The sequence below is a fragment of the Cladophialophora psammophila genome, assembly GCF_000585535.1.
Source record: "Cladophialophora psammophila CBS 110553 chromosome Unknown aczJe-supercont1.8, whole genome shotgun sequence".
Lineage (NCBI taxonomy): Eukaryota > Fungi > Ascomycota > Eurotiomycetes > Chaetothyriales > Herpotrichiellaceae > Cladophialophora > Cladophialophora psammophila.
The window spans coordinates 1,015,161-1,033,287 of NW_006912929.1; the positions used below are offsets into that span (position 1 = coordinate 1,015,161).

At 51.8% G+C, this 18,127-nt stretch overlaps 6 protein-coding genes across 6 annotated transcripts; 4 read left to right on the forward strand and 2 right to left on the reverse strand.

Annotated features, from left to right (window-relative positions):
- Positions 1–468: 468 nt before the first annotated feature.
- On the forward strand, positions 469–3,282 carry A1O5_06002 (uncharacterized protein; the record flags this gene model as incomplete). The annotated part of the gene is made up of 1 exon (XM_007746598.1): positions 469–3,282. One exon carries the CDS (start codon positions 469–471, stop codon positions 3,280–3,282), a length of 2,814 nt encoding a protein of 937 aa, XP_007744788.1.
- Positions 3,283–4,228: 946 nt separating this feature from the next.
- A1O5_06003 (endo-1,3(4)-beta-glucanase) lies at positions 4,229–7,619 on the forward strand (the record flags this gene model as incomplete). The annotated part of the gene is made up of 5 exons (XM_007746599.1): positions 4,229–4,762; positions 4,817–7,179; positions 7,234–7,280; positions 7,334–7,417; positions 7,468–7,619. 5 exons carry the CDS (start codon positions 4,229–4,231, stop codon positions 7,617–7,619), a joined length of 3,180 nt encoding a protein of 1,059 aa, XP_007744789.1.
- A 460-nt stretch (positions 7,620–8,079) lies between these two features.
- A1O5_06004 (uncharacterized protein) lies at positions 8,080–9,396 on the reverse strand (the record flags this gene model as incomplete). Its single annotated transcript, XM_007746600.1, has 1 exon — positions 8,080–9,396. The coding sequence occupies one exon, from the start codon at positions 9,394–9,396 to the stop codon at positions 8,080–8,082; it is 1,317 nt and encodes a 438-aa protein (XP_007744790.1).
- A 331-nt stretch (positions 9,397–9,727) lies between these two features.
- A1O5_06005 (uncharacterized protein) lies at positions 9,728–10,695 on the forward strand (the record flags this gene model as incomplete). The annotated part of the gene is made up of 2 exons (XM_007746601.1): positions 9,728–9,907; positions 9,970–10,695. 2 exons carry the CDS (start codon positions 9,728–9,730, stop codon positions 10,693–10,695), a joined length of 906 nt encoding a protein of 301 aa, XP_007744791.1.
- Positions 10,696–11,417: 722 nt separating this feature from the next.
- On the forward strand, positions 11,418–12,959 carry A1O5_06006 (eukaryotic translation initiation factor 2 subunit gamma; the record flags this gene model as incomplete). Its single annotated transcript, XM_007746602.1, has 1 exon — positions 11,418–12,959. The coding sequence occupies one exon, from the start codon at positions 11,418–11,420 to the stop codon at positions 12,957–12,959; it is 1,542 nt and encodes a 513-aa protein (XP_007744792.1).
- Positions 12,960–14,302: 1,343 nt separating this feature from the next.
- On the reverse strand, positions 14,303–17,754 carry A1O5_06007 (uncharacterized protein; the record flags this gene model as incomplete). The annotated part of the gene is made up of 2 exons (XM_007746603.1): positions 14,303–17,513; positions 17,567–17,754. The coding sequence occupies 2 exons, from the start codon at positions 17,752–17,754 to the stop codon at positions 14,303–14,305; spliced, it is 3,399 nt and encodes a 1,132-aa protein (XP_007744793.1).
- Positions 17,755–18,127: the final 373 nt, after the last annotated feature.

The window sequence follows — 18,127 nt, forward strand, 5'->3', positions numbered from 1 at the left end:
TACTCCCTCCTCTAATTTGCCTTTCCGCAGCGGGTACTTACAATTATGCGGCTCTTTTCTGTACGCCGAGAGGTCGAGATGGCCGTTCAATGCAGAATCCCATGTCACATGATATTACACAGCTGGACACTAGGCCTCCTCGGGACTAGCCTGAAGACTCTATGTTCATCCATGTTTGAAACCTTCCGATTCTCCCCTCTCTCTATAGACAGATAGACAAAAGCGAAAGGTACAGCAGCTATTTCAGCGGCCACTGTGACTCGCTTTATCCTCGCTAGCTGCGAGCTTCCGTCAATTTGTAACAGGATTCCACACTCAGCCACGATTAAACACCATTCTCCATATCGTCGCCAAGACCTGTTATCTCCGTGAAAAAATTATTATCTCCGCACAATAACATATTTTCCCGCACACAACATCGAGGGCGCCATCGGTTCTGTTGCCCAAGTTTTCGTCATCTAGAACATTATGCCTCGTCAAGCGCACGGAAGACCGCTGCAAACCGGAAGGTTGAATGCTGGCCTCAGGAAGAAGCCTACCCAGAATCGCAGACTGAACGCACTTGAGATTGCGGAGCGTGAACATCCTGTTGAGATCAAAATTCGACAACACCGCCTCGGGCAGGTCGACGATGAGTTCGAAGATTCACACAGTAGGGCGGATACGGATGAGCGGTCATCGAAGAGAAGGAAGCTTGCCACAACAGCAGGAAACGAGGTTGAAGAAGAAGGCTCAGACCTCGAGGGCAACCGGTGGCATCTCGGTGTGAATGAGGAGGATGAGGATAGTGATATTGACAGCGAAGAGGCTTTTGGCGCAAGTGATGAAGAGAGGTTTGCAGACTTTACATTTCGCGGAAGCGCTACCACATCCGCGGAGCCTAACCATCGTGGCGGTGCTGCGTCCCTTGAGCTCGATGACGAAGGGAAGAATGGTGAGGAAAACAAGAACACCGATGACGAGCCAGATGACGACTTCGGGGATGAGGCTGTAGATTTAGCCACAGCTTGGGACATGGACGATCAAGAACAAGTGGGAGTCTCGGGAAGGCGCCAAAAAAATCAAACCCGCCTCACAAATGATGCTGACGACGGCGACAATTCCTCCCAGTCAGAACTCGACGATGATCCGGAATCAGATGACGAGATGTCTCAAATAGAAGATGATGCGGAGTCTGAGTTATCTGTTTCAGACGATGAAGGCGATCATTCAAGGCTCCTGAACTTTGTTGAAGGCCTGACAAACGGTAGCAAGACTCGGAAGGTCGTTGAACGGCGACATCTCCAAAACTTGCCGAATAAGCCATCCCAATTCGGTCTCGGCTCTACGGAAATGCCCTCTATTGATCTTTTACGATATATCAAAGACCCCCACCAGAGACAGTCTCTAAAAATCCTGCAGAACAGTGACGGGAGGGGTCACGAAGCCTACAAAAGTGGCATTCCGGGTAGACTCGCACCTCCACTCGCAAAAAGGCAGCAGGATCGCCTTGACCGTTCTGCAGCATATGAGGAGACCAAAAAGGAGTTAGGCAAGTGGATCGAGACAGTCAAGCAGAGTCGACGCGCCGAGCACCTCTCATTTCCCCTTGTTGATACTGCAGCAGCTGGCATGTTGAGCAATAAGCAACTTGGGCCAACCTCTACTGCAGAGCCTATGACTTCACTTGAATCGGCGATCCGGAATATCATAATGGAAAGTGGGATGCAGTCGAGAGACAGTCGATCCCAGGAAGACCAGGAACGCGCCTTTGAGGAGCTGCACGAGAAGAAGATGCCACTGGCTGAAATTCAAGCGCGAAGGGCAGAGTTGCGGCGGGCACGGGATCTGATGTTCCGCGAAGAAATCCGAGCACGACGGATCAAAAAGATCAAAAGTAAGGCATATCGTCGCATCCACCGCAAAGAGCGCGAGAATGCTAGTCAGGAGCATAGAAGCTTGCTGGCAGCGCAAGGCTTGATTGATTCAGAGGAAGAAAGAGAGCAGAACGAGCGTCGGCGAGCGGAAGAACGGATGGGCGCGCGCCACAGGGAGAGTAAATGGGCCAAAAATGCCAAGGCCACAGGAAGGGCTACTTGGGATGAGGAGGCCAGGCATGGAGTGGCGGATCTTGCCAGGCGAGATGAAGAACTTCGCAGACGAATTGAGGGCAAGGCCAGTGCTGTCTCAGACGAGTCTGGTTCAGAATCTTCTGATTTCGAAGGCTTTTCTGGGACGGATGATGAGAGAGAAAACCTAGAAACTAGGCTCGATGATGTCGAGCGCGATGAAGTTGATACTTTCGAGACAAGGCTAGGGTCGATGGCATTCATGAAAAAGGCAGAAGCGGCAAGGAAAGCTGCTAATGAAGAAGAAATTCGGAAGATAAGGCGCAGTCTCCACAGCGACGAAGTGGAATCGGTGAGTCAGGCGCATTTCGAAGACGACGCCCCGACGGGCCGTCAAAAGTTTGGAGTGGCCAGTGGAGATATTCCTGTGAAGCCTCAAGTTCATGTTTCCAAGAGCGAGTTCGAGGAACCTGAGTCGGAGGCGGAGCTTGAAGATATACGGGATCAAGATCAAAGAGAAGGATTGAAAGACAATTCGCCAACGGCCACTTTGCTGGAAATTGAGGAAACTATACTAGACCGAAGCTCGACTCGGTCGTTGAAGCGCCCCGGTGCGAAGCAGACGGGAAGTTCCAACCAAAAAAACAACCTATCAAGCCAGAATTTTTTGCCCCGACTCGCCAAAAACGGAGAGACATTGAAGAAGACAAAACGGGTGCCACGGAGCCGCCTAGATGACTATACTAGTCCGTCCGAGTCCGAGAACGAGCAGGATGAGAGAACTGCACTTGCACAAGCTATCTTTGCAGGTTCGGGTGAAATTCAGCGGGAGTTTGCTAGAGAAAAGAGAGAAACCGTGGAGGAAGAAGGGGACCAAGTCATTGACGACGGCCTTCCTGGGTGGGGAAGTTGGACAGGAGAAGGCATCAGCAAGAAAGCTCAAAAGCGGGTCAAAGGACGGTATTTGACAACGGTAAAGGGTGTGGCGGAAGAGAAGCGACAAGATGCCAGCCTGGAAAAGGTCATTATCAACGAGAAGCGTGTCAAGAAGAACGGGAAGTATTTGGCCAGCGAACTACCTCATCCATTCGAGTCACGACAACAGTATGAACGGTCGCTTCGTCTACCCTTGGGCCCTGAATGGACCACAAAGACCACGTTCCAGGATGGCACCAAGCCGCGAGTGTTGATTAAGCAGGGCATCATCCGGCCGATGGCACGACCCCTGGGGTAGGGACTTAGGAATACGTCCCGAGCGGCAGGGAGGAAGAGCAGAAGCGACGACGAGAATCCGCATCGTGACAGTTCAATTCATTAAAGTCACGAGTCTGAATTGGCTCGGCTTATCCTCGGAGATTTAGTTTTTGATTCTGGGCATTTTCCACGTGATCTCCCCTACTCAACACCTGCTTCAACCTCCTTCCTCCTCCCCTCCTCTATAACACTCCTGGGACACTCGGCACCGTTTATCATTGGGGTTACTACCCTTGCTCTTTCCATCTCAGCGCAGTATCTGCATAGGTAGGAAACCCCTCCAAATGTCTTTCTTTATGCAGGAAGCAACAATGGACAACATCTCAAAACGCGGCACAACTGCGCCGCCTGCTCTCTCCAATGCTTCGTCCCTCGATTGTATCGCCTCCTTGAACTCCATATCCGCCCTGGTCAATCAATTCATCATTTCGACCCTCATTTCTAGCTATCGGATATCCCTTTACTCTGTTTCCTATTCATATTTCTAGCCAGAAGTCCTGCCGCTGTCTCACCTCGCCTCAAAGCTCTGGCCCTGTCACCAGGCAGGCGCACGGATCGTCTTCTTCGCCGTGCATGCTCGCGCCAAAGCCTACCGGTGCCGCTTTGGTATGCCTGGACTCTCCTTTCCCCCCTCACATACTATCTCGAGATGGAAAACTGTTTTCTCCACGACTTCTCCTTCCCCTCTTTTCAGCCTGCTCCCACGTTCTGCACTGCCTTTACCTGCTGAAGAGCACAATCATTGCGACTTCGCTCTATCCCCTTGATCCGTGAACGCCAAGAGCAGAGGAACACTCTGCACCATCCAAAAGGCACAGGTTTCTCCCGTCCTCGACAATACCTTTGCACTTCGGCGTGCGTTTTGTTCTGGGCTACAGGCTGACCCATCGAGAAGACGAATACAACTTATTCTCCCCTCTGCTGCCATGCCTACCAAATGGAGTCACCTGCTAACGATATTGCAGGTGCTGTTTGCTTCAGCCTCCCCCGTTCGTCGGTTTTACGGTCCGTCAAGATATCTGGATCCTGAATGCGGTCGCGGCGATCAAGATCTCTACATTGCAGAATTACTAACACCATCTTCCAATTATCCAGGTGCTGATGCAGCTCTTACCACTGACGTCCTTCTTCAACCCACGTCGCATCTCGATGGCAGTACCCCCATAACCTCTTCGCCGAGGCCGATCGTGGTTCCAGGGGCCACACGGGCGATAGCAGATCTACCTTCTCCCCCGCCGGCAGGAACTGTTAGCGATGTTAGCACAGATTTAGACGCTGGCCCATATTCCAAGGATGTGTTGGTTGGCTATGACGGAGACACTAAATCACAAAGCTATTCATCTGCTATCACCTTTGCCGATCCACAGCTGAGTGTCCAAACCATCACCATCACCGCCTTACCATCTTCGCAAGTTCCAACAGTGACATCCGCAAGCCAAAGCTTGCCAGACACGACTGGAGTGGGTTTTCTTGTCACTGCATTCCTCAATATTTTAGGTCGCTAATAAATCCAGTCTTTAATCACGACGCTTGAAACTGGAGGGAATCCTCCTGTACAGCCCTTTCCCACCAGTATCCAAACTGTCGCCTCACCCACATTAGAGCCCCTGAACGGCACTGTTCTTTTTGGGAATTTGACAGCATTTAGTTCGACAAGTACAGTGACTGAGACCATCACATTGCCACTGACAACTTTCGAAAGCCTCTCGACTACACAGACTGTAACAACCGTTGCCGTTGAGACGATCGCGATTATAACTGCCGTCACAGTCCTCAACACCACTATTACTGCCGATGGATCCGTTGTAGCGACATCTTCAGCAGGCACAACGGTGCTTACTACAACTGGAACAGCACTCGTTGAGACCACGTTGACTGCGTCAACAATAGTGACTGGAACGGTAGAAACGACCCTGACTGCCGCTCTCGGCTCGATCTCAATTCTCCCCACGACTAATCCGACCTGCTTGGTGAGCATGGGCTGCTCCGGACAGGATATTTTTCAGCCCGTTGCCCTGGGGCAACCTCCCAACAACATCGAGCAAAGAGGTGGCCATCCAGTTTCGCGGCTTGGGATTGTTGATATTTACGGCCCCATTGAGACAAACAAATTCTACCAAAACTTCGTGCTGGGTTCCCAAGGTTCCCCCAGCTTTGTGATGCCCTACTCACTAACTTGGAGCAAGGGGGGCGGTAACGCCTTGAGTTGGGGAATGGCAATATCTCATCTTGAAAATAACCAGAAGGTTTTTGGGCCCAACAATACTGCTATCCCTGGTGGACCAGCCTCGTATTACATCAATGGGATTGGCATTCAGTCAATGATCCTATCTGCCGTTGAATTTGGTTCAAACACAGTTCTGACTGCGGATTCTTTGCAAGCATTTTCTGCAAATATTCGTCTTCAGCCGTCAGCTGGCTCCCCCTCAGTGCTCACTATGCCAATCGTCCAAGGTATGGCATTTGTCACTGGGCAATATGTCAATCTCCAACCAGCGATACAAAGCGGCGTCTTCTTCCGGAATGTTGCTGCAGCGGGTGAACCGAAACCAGGCATATTCAAATACAAGGTTACTTTAGAAGACGGAAAAGTGTGGCTGATATATGCCATGCCAGCCAATGGATTCACCCCCAATTTTCAGCTCGTCTCAAGCACGCTACTCCGAGGCTTGCCGAATTGGTACGGGGATATACAAATTGCGAAGCTCCTTGACGACCAATTTGAGTCAATCCATGATGAGGCGGCGGGTGCCTATCCAACCGCTGGACATATTGCCGGTTTTGCACAGAATACGACCGCTCAATACAGCTTATCTTGGTCCAAAGGGGGCGCTTATTCGAGCAACACGACTCTCCTCATGTTTGCCCTGCCTCATCACTGTGAGTCATTTGACACCAACACCAAAAGTAATGTGACAGCCATACAACTAGCGACCACGACCAAGGGCAACGCGACAGCCGTTGTGGGTGACTACTGGGTATTGGAGGAGGATAATCTCCCATTCTCGCTTGGATTCGCGCCCTGGCGACCAGGACATCCCATGAACTTCCAAGGCACGATTTCCCTCTCTCCCGCAGCGCTTTCCGTCATTCAAAACATCGCTGCAACTGAAGCCTCTCAAAATATGTCAGCCCAAACGAACCTCAACAGCATGTATTACAGTGGAAAAGCTCTGAGCAAATTCGCGCAGCTTGTTTACACTATGCATGATCTCACGAACCAGCAAGCTCTGGCAAACGCCGCGTTACTAGAGCTTGAAAGTTGCTTCGAGGTCTTCACAAATAATCGGCAACAGTACCCGCTAATCTACGACACAGACTGGAAGGGTCTCGTGTCATCGGCCAGCTATGTCACAGGCGACCCTGGTGCAGACTTTGGCAATTCGTACTACAACGACCATCATTTTCATTATGGCTACTTCCTCCACGCCGCTGCTGTCATTGGTTACCTCGACCCTGCGTGGCTCAGCCAGAATAAGGACTATGTGAACGCCTTGGTTCGCGATGTCTCCAACCCCAGCTCTCTGGACCAGTATTTCCCGGTTTTCCGATCCTTTGATTGGTATCATGGTCATTCTTGGGCTAAAGGGCTTTTTGAATCTGGCGATGGCAAGGATGAAGAATCCTCTTCCGAGGATGCTATGTTTGCATACGGGCTGAAGATGTGGGGCAAGACGATTGGCGATGCCTCCATGGAAGCTCGTGGTAATCTGATGCTTTCTGTCCTAGCACGGAGTCTGCAGAACTATTTCCTTATGACATCGAACAACACCAATCAGCCAGCGCCTTTTATTGGCAACAAAGTCACCGGCATTTTGTTTGAGAACAAAGCAGATCATGTCACCTACTTTGGCGCTGATCTAAGCTACATTCAGGGGTATGCCACCCGTATTCTTCAGTTGTGACAGGCCAAGTTACTGATGCCTTGCAGCATCCACATGATTCCACTCATGCCTTTCTCCACGTTGACTCGGACAGGTAACAGCTTCCAGCGATCGAAGCCGCGCCCTAGACTAACCAGGCCTTGACAGAGCAATTCGTAACAGAGGAATGGATCACATACTTTGCGGACGGTGCAGTTCGTCAGGCTACAGACATTACTGGCGGCTGGAAAGGTGAGCGTGACCTGGACTTTCTAACGGCGCGTGGTCCTGACGATGCTCAGGTATTGTGTATGCGAATTTGGCGATCATTAATCCGACAGCAGCGTACAATTTCTTCACTCAGCCTAATTTTGACATGGGCTGGATCGACGGTGGAGCATCCCTGACGTGGTACATTGCACTGAGTGCTCTGCTAGGAGGGGCACCGCCATAAAAAGGAGCGGTGACCGGAGATCTGGGCTCGCTGTGTGGCTGGAAAGGAACTACAGAACGGCCGGCCATCGACAATTTGTAGAGGTGGAAATGAGCAGGGATAGGGGTCGGAAAAGAAGGGTACAGGAGTCACGCTGCATTCACGGGAGTATCTGGGTCACGCACGGTACAGGATTATGTGTACCAAGTTTGGCGGGACTGAGGCGAGCTGATACATTCTCCTATTGAACCTTGGTTTGCCCGTTCCGGTGCGGCATACTTATTACCTCTCGCAAGTCCAGGTGTATCTAGACCCTCCCGTTTCTTGCCGCTATTCTGGTCCAATTCTTCAACAGATCGATCCGGACAGTCCTCTTCAGCCGAATGGAGGATCTAGAAAAAGCCGTTTCCAATATGAATGTCGCCGATGCACTGCAGTTCTGTTGACATCGGCGTTTCTGGCTACCACTCCATTTCCCTCGTCACCCAAACAAAAGACAGGCTTGCCTGTCTCTCAAGGATCCTGACATCTTCTGCTCACTCTTCCCCATCTCGTCCACCGACATACCGTCGTCCCAGTAGAAGACCAAACCAGGGTCCCCCACAGCTGCCTTGGTGCCGGGAGTCGCAGTCTTGACGAGTGGGGTCTGCTTCAGCACCACGCGGGAAAGTAATCTTCGAAGCAGTCGAGGCGTGATCTCGTGGGGACGACCCCTGCGCCAATCCTTGAGGCGCGGGCCGGGTTGAGGACCTTCCAATATCAAAGAGGATTGACGTTCGAGGAGACTCTGTGCCGTGTCCTCGACCGAGACCGGCGCTGGTGTCCTCCGTCGCGGAATAATAAAAGGCTTCTTCATCTCCTTCTTCCCGCTTACTAGGTCGTGGAGCTCTCGATACTCGTCTTCCGGCAAGGGAGGAAGCACGGCTTTGATGTTGTGGTTGTACCATTTTATGCGCAGATTTTTGTACCGTGATCGCGGGAGTGGCGTTCCCCATATGGTTGTCTGTGGTGGGTTGAATCTTGACTTGACTTTTAGATGGGCGCCGACACGCGCGAAGTAGACTTGTTCGCTCGCTTGGGACGCGATCAGCGCCAGGAGGCGTGGGGGAAGCTCGAGTTTCCATTTTTCCTCCTTCGGGGAATCAGGTTTCCCCGGCAGGCGAGGGGCGGTGGGAACGAGTGTGTTTGACCTTGGGTTTTCGGTACGCGGCCCAGAGGTGCCGCCCTGTGCGGTGGTAATGGTAGGAAACAAAGAAGGGTATAATGTGTCCTGTTCGGTGATGGCCTTGGGGGTCTCATCCTCCTCCTCTGCGTCTTCCACCAGCAATTCATCAACACCCAGATTAGAGCGAGTGGGAGACATGGCATCTGCCACTGTTGGGATGTTTTGGCCGTTTGTGTCTCTCAAAAGTCTCGTTCCACCTTCAGAGGCTGGGAGTGCTGGATTTAGGAACTGTGCAAGAAGCTCATGTTTCCGGGGTCCTTTTCTTCCGTAGGTCATACGCAAGACGTTCTCCAGTGGGACAATGTATCCTTGGTTCGCATGTTGGAGGATTGAGGCCAATTTCCTCGCTTGGTGGAGCAATCGAGTCACTTTTTCAGGTGTAAGATGTCGGCCACCGGCACCATGGGCTTTGCTGCGAGATCTACCCACGGGGTCCTTGGGCGGTATCCAGCGACGGAACCCATCGATCGTGAATTTTCTCATGTATGCCCGACATTGCGGGAGAGGGAGGTAGGAGCATTCTCGCAGGCAGGCGCGGTAGATGTGCAGCGGATTCGTTTCGGGGGGAGGCATTCACATGGTCGATAGGAAGATCAAGGAGCGGATGGGTTTGCTGGTGTACGAAAAGGTGGCTGCACCGCGAGTCAATAACGAGCCATCTACTCGGTACAGAGTATTGGTGTGTAAGTGAGTTGATGCCAGAAAGTTGAATGCAAAATGACGACCAATAAGCGGCCGCCATAATCGGAGGAGGATCGTTAGGGCAGCATGACGCTCGTCCCAAAACGACACTCAGTTTCTCAGATTTTGTGCTTCTCCTCCATCGCACTCCAGTGTTGCAAGGAGCCCATGACCTTATAGCCACAGAGAAAGCGAGTGGCGCCTGGACCCTCCATCAGTCACCATGGTCAAGCCTTCGCCTCAACTATGCGCCCGCCTGCGCTTCACCACCAAGCAGGTTGGCCGTGGATTCTACCGGGGAAACCGAACTGGATCAATGGGTGCTCACACCGAATACGGCCGTTACGTGATTGACTGGCGGAAGACTGTACATTACAACATGCCCGACACGAAAGACTTTCCAGTAAGCCCCGCACCGGAGTTATTCTATGGGAGTGCAGTCACTAATTGATGGTCGCAAACTAGCTCTCACCCTTCGTGACCATGGAGATGGAACCGAAAAGCAGAGCCGAAGATCGCCCCGACGGGACTACGTACATACCGAATCGGATCGATGCGCTGGAATTTCTGAGGACATGGAAAAAGCTCAATCCTCTCGAGTATGATGGCATTGTAGCTCATCAAGAAGAAGAGCGCCGACGCTTTGCCGCTGCTGCAGCTGAACAGATCCATGAGCAGGCCCAGCAGGACGCCGAGGAGCTGGCCCCAGAGCAGACGCGGACGCAGAAGCAAGCTCAAAAGCAAGTCCAACAACAAACGCGACATATGCACACAACAAGGAGACTCTGGGCGCCTGTGCAGGCTACCGTCATCCGAGAACAGCCCAACCAGCCTGTAAAAGATTTTTACCAACTTTCCAGAGCAGAAAGGAAGGAGTTGGTCAACAAGGCCACAACATCGGAATTACGCCAGCTGAGACGGGAACGCAAGGCCCACAAAATCACACAGCAGGAGAAGAAAGAAACAAAGAAAGACGTCAAATTGCGGTTAAGACGAGAATTTATCGGCGAAGAAGTATTCCAGGACGAAAGGGAGCTTCAAAAGATTCTAATCGAAGAAGGTCGTCGGAGGAAGCAGGCAGGCCTGCCTCGTGCTACGCACGAAGAGAAGGGTCAGTTTCTGGAAGATCTACAGCGTAAGGCCCAGACGAGAGGGTTGTTCGACAAGATATTTGGCAGGCAAAGGGAATGACTAGAATCCTTCAAAACTATGCCGGACAAGCTAGATGGTTTGGAGGCACCTACCCACTTGATGAAGAGCCCAGGCTGACCAGCTGCCGCTCATTGAGCCTGCTGCTTCTGAGTGACTACGACAGCGAAACAGTCTGAATCGTTGTCCACCCGGAAGACATACTGGGTACTCGCCCGAATCCCTCTTAGCAGGAAACCAGGGACCAGCTATCACGAGACGCAGGACCAACAGCAGGAAGAAAAAAGAGATGTACGCGATTCAGGTATTGATTCATGGTGATATCGCCGCCTGAACAGACCATTGTCTTATGTATTATAGTCATATGTATTATAATGCTTGTAGGATGGGTGGTGGTATCTGGCGGTTGATGCTTCTGCATAGCCGGCACGTGCAAATCTATCAGGACTACTACTGGGTACAATTGTACATACCTGCACAGAAGGTGAGCCGAGGGCGAGGATAATAGAGCGGCGTCATAATTTTCCTGATCCGGGACTCACTACTCTTGGCATCAGGAACTGAATTTTGTTAGTATTTCGTCCTTGAATCACCCCGCAATATCAACTGAGTCATATCCTTCGCCTCAAGATATATTTCTGCGAAGATAAAAGAGTCCATCATTACACAAACATCGAGAACGGCCTTGTCTTCACGAGTTATCTGCTCCAAGTTCCCAGTAGAGGCTTCAGACCCCGGCCCGGCCTTCTGCACCACCTGCAATCATGGCTACCAACGGCGACTTGCCTTCTGACGACGAGTTTTCTCAACCTGGCACACCTCCGGGCGACGAGAACGACGTTGATGAAATTGAAGAGACAAACCAGCCACCTAAATCATCCCTGAAAAAGGGCACCTCGGCAGCGGTTCCGGAACCACAAGTCCCTCGTCCTGTCCTGCCCGAACAACCTGACCCCAAAGACCTTGATATCTCGAAACTCACTCCTCTCTCGCCCGAGATTATTGCAAGGCAAGCCACCATCAACATCGGCACAATAGGCCACGTGGCTCACGGAAAATCGACCGTCGTCAAGGCCATCTCCGGGGTCCAAACTGTGCGATTCAAAAATGAATTAGAACGAAATATCACCATCAAATTGGGATATGCCAACGCGAAAATCTACAAGTGCGACAACCCAGAGTGCCCGAGACCGACCTGCTACAAATCCTACAAGTCTGAAAAGGAAGTCGACCCGCCTTGTGAAAGAGAAGGATGCGGCGGCACATACCGACTCCTTCGCCATGTTTCCTTTGTCGATTGCCCGGGACACGATATTCTGATGAGTACCATGTTGTCCGGCGCCGCAGTCATGGATGCTGCCTTGCTTCTAATAGCAGGAAACGAAAGCTGTCCCCAACCACAGACTTCAGAACATCTTGCCGCTATCGAGATTATGAAACTCAACCATATCATCATCCTACAGAACAAGGTCGACTTGATGAGGGAAGAGGGGGCACAAGCACATTACGAATCAATTCTGAAGTTCATCAAGGGCACCGTTGCGGATGGGTCACCGATCATCCCCATCTCCGCGCAGTTGAAATACAACATTGACGCCATCAATGAGTACCTGGTCACCAAAATCCCCGTCCCTGTGCGAAACTTCAGCGCAGCGCCACATATGATCGTCATTCGATCATTTGACGTCAACAAGCCCGGCGCTGAGATCGAGGACCTCAAGGGCGGTGTTGCCGGCGGCTCCATCCTCACTGGTGTGCTGAAGCTCGGCGACGAAATCGAGATCCGCCCGGGGATCATCACGAAAGATGCAACAGGTCAGACCGTCTGCCGCCCCATCATGTCCCGTGTGGTGAGCTTGTTCGCCGAACACAACGATCTAAAATTTGCCGTGCCTGGAGGACTCATCGGCGTAGGTACGCGCGTGGATCCAACACTTTGCAGAGCAGACCGTCTCGTCGGTCACGTACTGGGCCTGAGGGGGCAACTCCCAGAGATTTACATGGAACTTGAGGTTAACTACTTCTTGCTCCGGCGTCTGTTGGGTGTCAAAACGGCGGATGGCAAGCAAGCTAAGGTGGCCAAACTCGCGAAGAACGAAGTTTTGATGGTGAATATCGGGTCTACGGCGACGGGCGCAAAAGTCATGGGTGTCAAGGCCGACGCGGCCAAGTTAACCCTCACAAACCCAGCTTGTACGGCGATTGGAGAGAAGATTGCGCTGAGTAGGAGAATCGAGAAGCATTGGCGATTGATTGGGTGGGCAAATATTGTGGCGGGGAACACGATCGAACCCGAGTCTTCTTAGGATGAGACTTTGAGGTGAGACTACCGCCATAGGAGAGACGAGACGTGCGACGAAGCCAAGAGAGGAGGAAGAGGAGGCGGGTATCAAGAGAGACGAGCAACCCTTCAAATCCGAGGGAGGAGCCAGACTGTAGCCGGGGAGGCTCGGTCCAGACTCAACGAATTAAGTCGACAGGATGGCGATGGTGACGGCGGTGATGTGATTGACATGGCACAACGATCGCGAAATTGTTATGAAACCTAAGACGACGCTTTCCGGAGGCAGAGGACCTATATGCTCTGAGACGTTGGTCCTGATCAAGGTCCGTCTTGCTCGCGACGTGGGCCAGATTTTTTCTATGATGAAGCGACAGGTTGTCGAGAGTCCGGGAAAGCAAATTATGGAGGTGACACGAAGAAAACCCTGCACGATGAAGAGATTGATGAAAAATGAAAGAAATGAACCCAGTTACCGCCAGCTTTTCTTTCGCCAATAAAAAGGAGCCTGTTTTCAGCCCACAGTTCCAGCCCAGCACAATGTGCTCCTGGCAAAACAGCAGTCAAGTTCCAAGTCCAAAGACATCACTAGGTCAAGGCAAACAAAACACACGCTGACTTGAGATCCCTTCGTCTCCTGTTGGCATCGGACTAGGAACGAAGGAAAGAACACACCCGGTATCGGCATGAGGCAGAGAACAGCCATGGCCGCGAGCAGGTTAGCTGGCAAGAGTTCGACCGTCCGTTTCGCTCAAGACGAACAACCAAGTGAGTGGTGTGGGAGCTGTCGGATGGGAATGAGAAATTCGAACAGGAATGGGACTGGGGGACTGGGAATTGGGAACGGGACTAGGAGATCCTCTGAAACCAGTGGTTAGAATTGACTACCTGGTTATTACCTGAACTTTGAAAAGCAACGACTAGTGACGAGGGACAAGAGAGAAGAGAGAAAAGGACATCGGATAGTACAGATAGACAGCGTTATGCACGAAACTAACCAACTACTACCTGGTTGGTACGAGGTATGGTAGAGCAGAAATTCATTCAATCCCTTGCCTCTTAACTTTGAAGGCGTGAGAGAGAACGGAATAGACATTTACAGCTCAGCTCAGCTCAGTTCAGCTCAGCTCAGCTCAGCTCAACCGTCTCGCCGTCCCTGTCATTCGATTCATCCAACGAAGGGTCCATAACACAGAACTATCCAATTTTAGTTTCCAACCCCGTTCCAGTTACAGTTCCGGCTTGACACTTTTCGCGAGCAAGAATTTGCACCAGCAGCACCAGCCCCAGCATCAACACCAACACCAACACCAGTAAGGTTAAGCATGCAATTCATCATCCTCAGCATCGTCTTCCCCACTCCCGCTGTCACTCGCTGTCACTGTCGCTCTCGTCGTCATCCGACTGGCTACTCTTGTCTCGAAGACTGGAACTAGATCGACCGAGTAGTTTCCCCTCTATTTGGCTCGCTCTGTTCCCGTCGTTGATGCTCTTCTCGTCCTTCTTCGCATATCCCTCCGATGATGATGATGACGATGGCGAAGAGGATGAGGACGAGGACGAGGAGTCATCGTCGTCACTACCATTGCCATTGTCATTCTTCTCCTTCTTGTTGTTGTTCTCCTGTTGTTGACCGATCTTGCGAGCGGCTACAGCCTTGACCTCTTCTTCGTCGTCCTCTTCACTGTCGTCACTCTCGTCGTCATCGTCATCGATATTGAAAACCAGTGGCTTCTGTCTCTGTTTCGCCGCGTTCACGCGAGAAAGCAGACTGTCCGTTGTAGCCTTGCTGGCTGATTTGTTTGCACTGCGGACCACCTCGTGGAGATCGACCAGGCGCTTAGCCGTTTCTAACGTCGGTTTTCTCGGTTGAGGCGTCTTGGCTGCTGCTGCCTTTCCTTCTTTCAATAATAACTCGGTCTTCGCGATCGGCGCTGGTGTGGATTTCCTAGCCACAGAAGAGTGTGTCGATGATGCTTTCTCTGTCGATTGTGGCCGGACACTTGATTTGGGCGTCTTGCTGACCGTGGGTGGCTTTACGGAAGGGCTTTTTGCTCGTGCCTTTGCGGGCGTTTTCGGTGGCACCTTGGACTCTGGAATTTGAACATGCGAAAAGCTCGTGCCAGAGCACTCGCGCCCTGAGGGGTTTGCCTTCCCTGCGCTAGGTCTTTTTGGTTCTCGTTTCGCTTCTTTAGTCTCAGTAGTCACGTCTGCTTTTCTCTTAAGAATCCATGAATTATCCTCCATGGAGTGACTCTTTGGAGCCGTGTTCTTCGCCAATGGCATGGCAGGATGCGGTTCTGGGGTTTTGAGGTGTTGCGGCCCTGGGGTTTTGTCTGTTGACGCGTCCGTAGTGGGCTTCATCTTAGCGGCCATTTCTTTCCCCTTCTGTGATTCAGCCTTCTTCTTCGCCTCTTGTTGCTTCCGCTTCTTCTCCGCTTCGTACTGTTCTTTGGTCATGCCTTTGCGGCTTTCCATGGTCTTGATCTCTTCGGGAGTCAAGCCTAGACCGAAGTGTGGACTCTTTCCCGAGTCGATTTGCTTATCAGCGTCGATCCCAGCTGCTTTGCTCATGACTGAAGACTCCCGCTTGTCAGCTACAGCCGGCCCAGAGTCCCAGTTTGGACGAGGCTTCGTTAATGCATTGGCACTCTCATCGTCCTCACGCGAACCACGAAGAACGATACTGGGAGAAGAGTCAGCTCCACGTATCTCTGAATCTGTCGTCGAAATTGCTGGCTTCTCGTGCAACTTTTGATTCTTGATCCGCTCCGTAGGCGCTGTGAGCGATACATCTTTCTTGGACGCTGTGAAACCTGCCATCACAGAATCGGGTCTCTCAGAATCTTTCCCTGGTATCCTTCTTCTTGCAGGTGTTGTGACTGCAGCTTTCTTTTGTGCCCTCGTGAGTTTCCTGTTGGGAGCGTCCAAGGTCGTTCGAGTCCCCGTCGATTCTCGAAGATTCTGCGACAGTTGCTCTCCAGGACTGTCAAGAGGAGCGGATGTCGTCGTCTGCGATGCCTTGGCTTTCTTGCCAGGCTCCGGGGCTTTCTCAGCTTCCTTATCTACATTGCCTCCAACAGACTGGGCGGGTCCCTGTATAGAACTTCGCCGGCCCGAATTCACACTGAAGGTATCCGACTTCCGTTTCCGAGACCTCTTCGCATCCGGTCTAGCCTCAAGAGGGTTACCATCCTTTGCCCAGCTTGTCGACTTCGCATCGTGGATGTTGCCCTGCGTTCCCGATGCAGCACCTTCAGAAAGCATGCCCTTCACAATGTCCTGGCTGGGCGTATGATACATCGCATGTGACGGTTCGTTTTCTTTGTCTTCGCCATTTACTTGCTGAAATTCCACAGATCCCTTGCCTTCTGGTTCTTTGGACATCGTCGTATCTACCGGGCCTGAGTGTTGGGCGTATCCCGTATCGGCGTCTTCATAGATACTGTTTTCAATTTCGTCATTGGGCTCTGTATTCGTTTTGCCCGAGAGGGACTCAGGCGCTGGCACGGATTGAAAACTGGGGCGGACGTCCTCGAACACAGATTCATCATCCAGAACATCCATTGCTTGGCTGATGCTGAGCCACTTATCGCCTTCTCCCTGTTCCCGAGGAGACTGTAGGTCTTCAATATGCGACAATCGGCCCTTTGAGTTTCCATTACTCAGTTGTGCTTGTCGTGAGCGTGGCGACATTTGCGAATCATCAATATCCGACTCGGGGTATATCTCACGTCTCTTAAACTTGCTAGCCGATGCTGATGCTGACTGAGCAGCAGATTTTGCGGTCTCTTCTGTACCTCGAAATTGCAGGTTCGCAGAAGTCGAAAGTCTTCTTGACGTTTCTGAGGGGGGCGTAATAGGTCCCTGCAAGCGCTTCTGCAGCTGCCCGAGTTCATCGCTTGATGAGAGGAGACCATTTGGCGGACGCGATTCACGAGAGTCATGTGGATATACCGGCCTGTTCCTCTGTCTCTTGTTTGACCCAAAGGTTGGAGGCTGTTCTGATAATTCCTCAAGCTCGTCAATAGGTGCTGGAGTGACATCGTGCAGTAATCTCCGCAGTCCAGGAGACTCCTGTTTAGGCTTGAGGAGTGTCTGCTGCCGTCCCAGCACTTGATCCGGATTTGTAAACTGTGTGCCCTCCACTAACTCAAGTGACCCTTGGACGTCGTCCTGTTCAATCGATGAGATTGGAGCTTGATCTTCTCTTTGCGTATCTGGTATCTCGACTTGTCGGGGTCTCTTGCTCGCGTTCGGCGTGGAGAGGTATTCACCACCGATAGGAAATGGACGTTTGCCCAGCGAGGAAGGAAGACTCGGGAAGGTGGGCACGGGCGGATGCGAGATCTTCTCGAGTTGGATTCGGTATTCAGGGTGGTCCAACTGACTACCAATTGCAACAGATCCTTCTCGCAGGATCCGACCTTGCTCGAGGATGACCTTGATGGTGACGCGCTGATCGGATGCATCGATTTGAGCCTTGCCTTCGTCTAGGAGGAGATCCGACACGTATGCTCGAGGGTCTAGATCGCAGTCGTCGGCGTTGTCCTTGAGGTATTTGATGGTCGGTAGCTCACTGATCTTGAGTCAGAACCTGTCGCACAACAACCAAGCGGGCAAAGGGAATACTGTTGGTAGCAGCTTTGGTATGCTCTCTGCACCTCGAGGGCCAGAGTTCCAATCTGCCATTTGTATGGCTCTCGCACAACCACAACCAGCCGCTTCTCGCCTTTGACGGGTGAATTGGTAGATCCTTGAAGACTTGTGAGGTAGTCGTCTTCCGAGAGAATCCTCGCGGCAACACGCAACTTGACCATGGCAGCAAGAATGCCCTACCGTGCGCATTCAAGGACGCGACAGGTAATGTCCCGGTGGGTAAAGCAGTAAAAAAGTTTCGCGAATCGCTATGTGAGGAGCGAGTGAAAGTGCGGAGAAGATGATCGGGCGACGAAAAGACGCGACTGGATCCATGTACATATTAGCCCACCATGCCCACTCAGCCCACTCAGCCCACTCAAGCCGCCTTTAGGGCAAAACCACGGTTCGTTCGACCAAAGGCAACGTTATTATGAATAATCCATCTCTGTTGTGTAGCTGGTAGGGCTACGGGCTGAATTCACCTTGGCTTCGCTTTGTATTCAATGTCTATCGGCTGAGGTAACAGCTCGAGTTCTCAACCATCGATGAGCA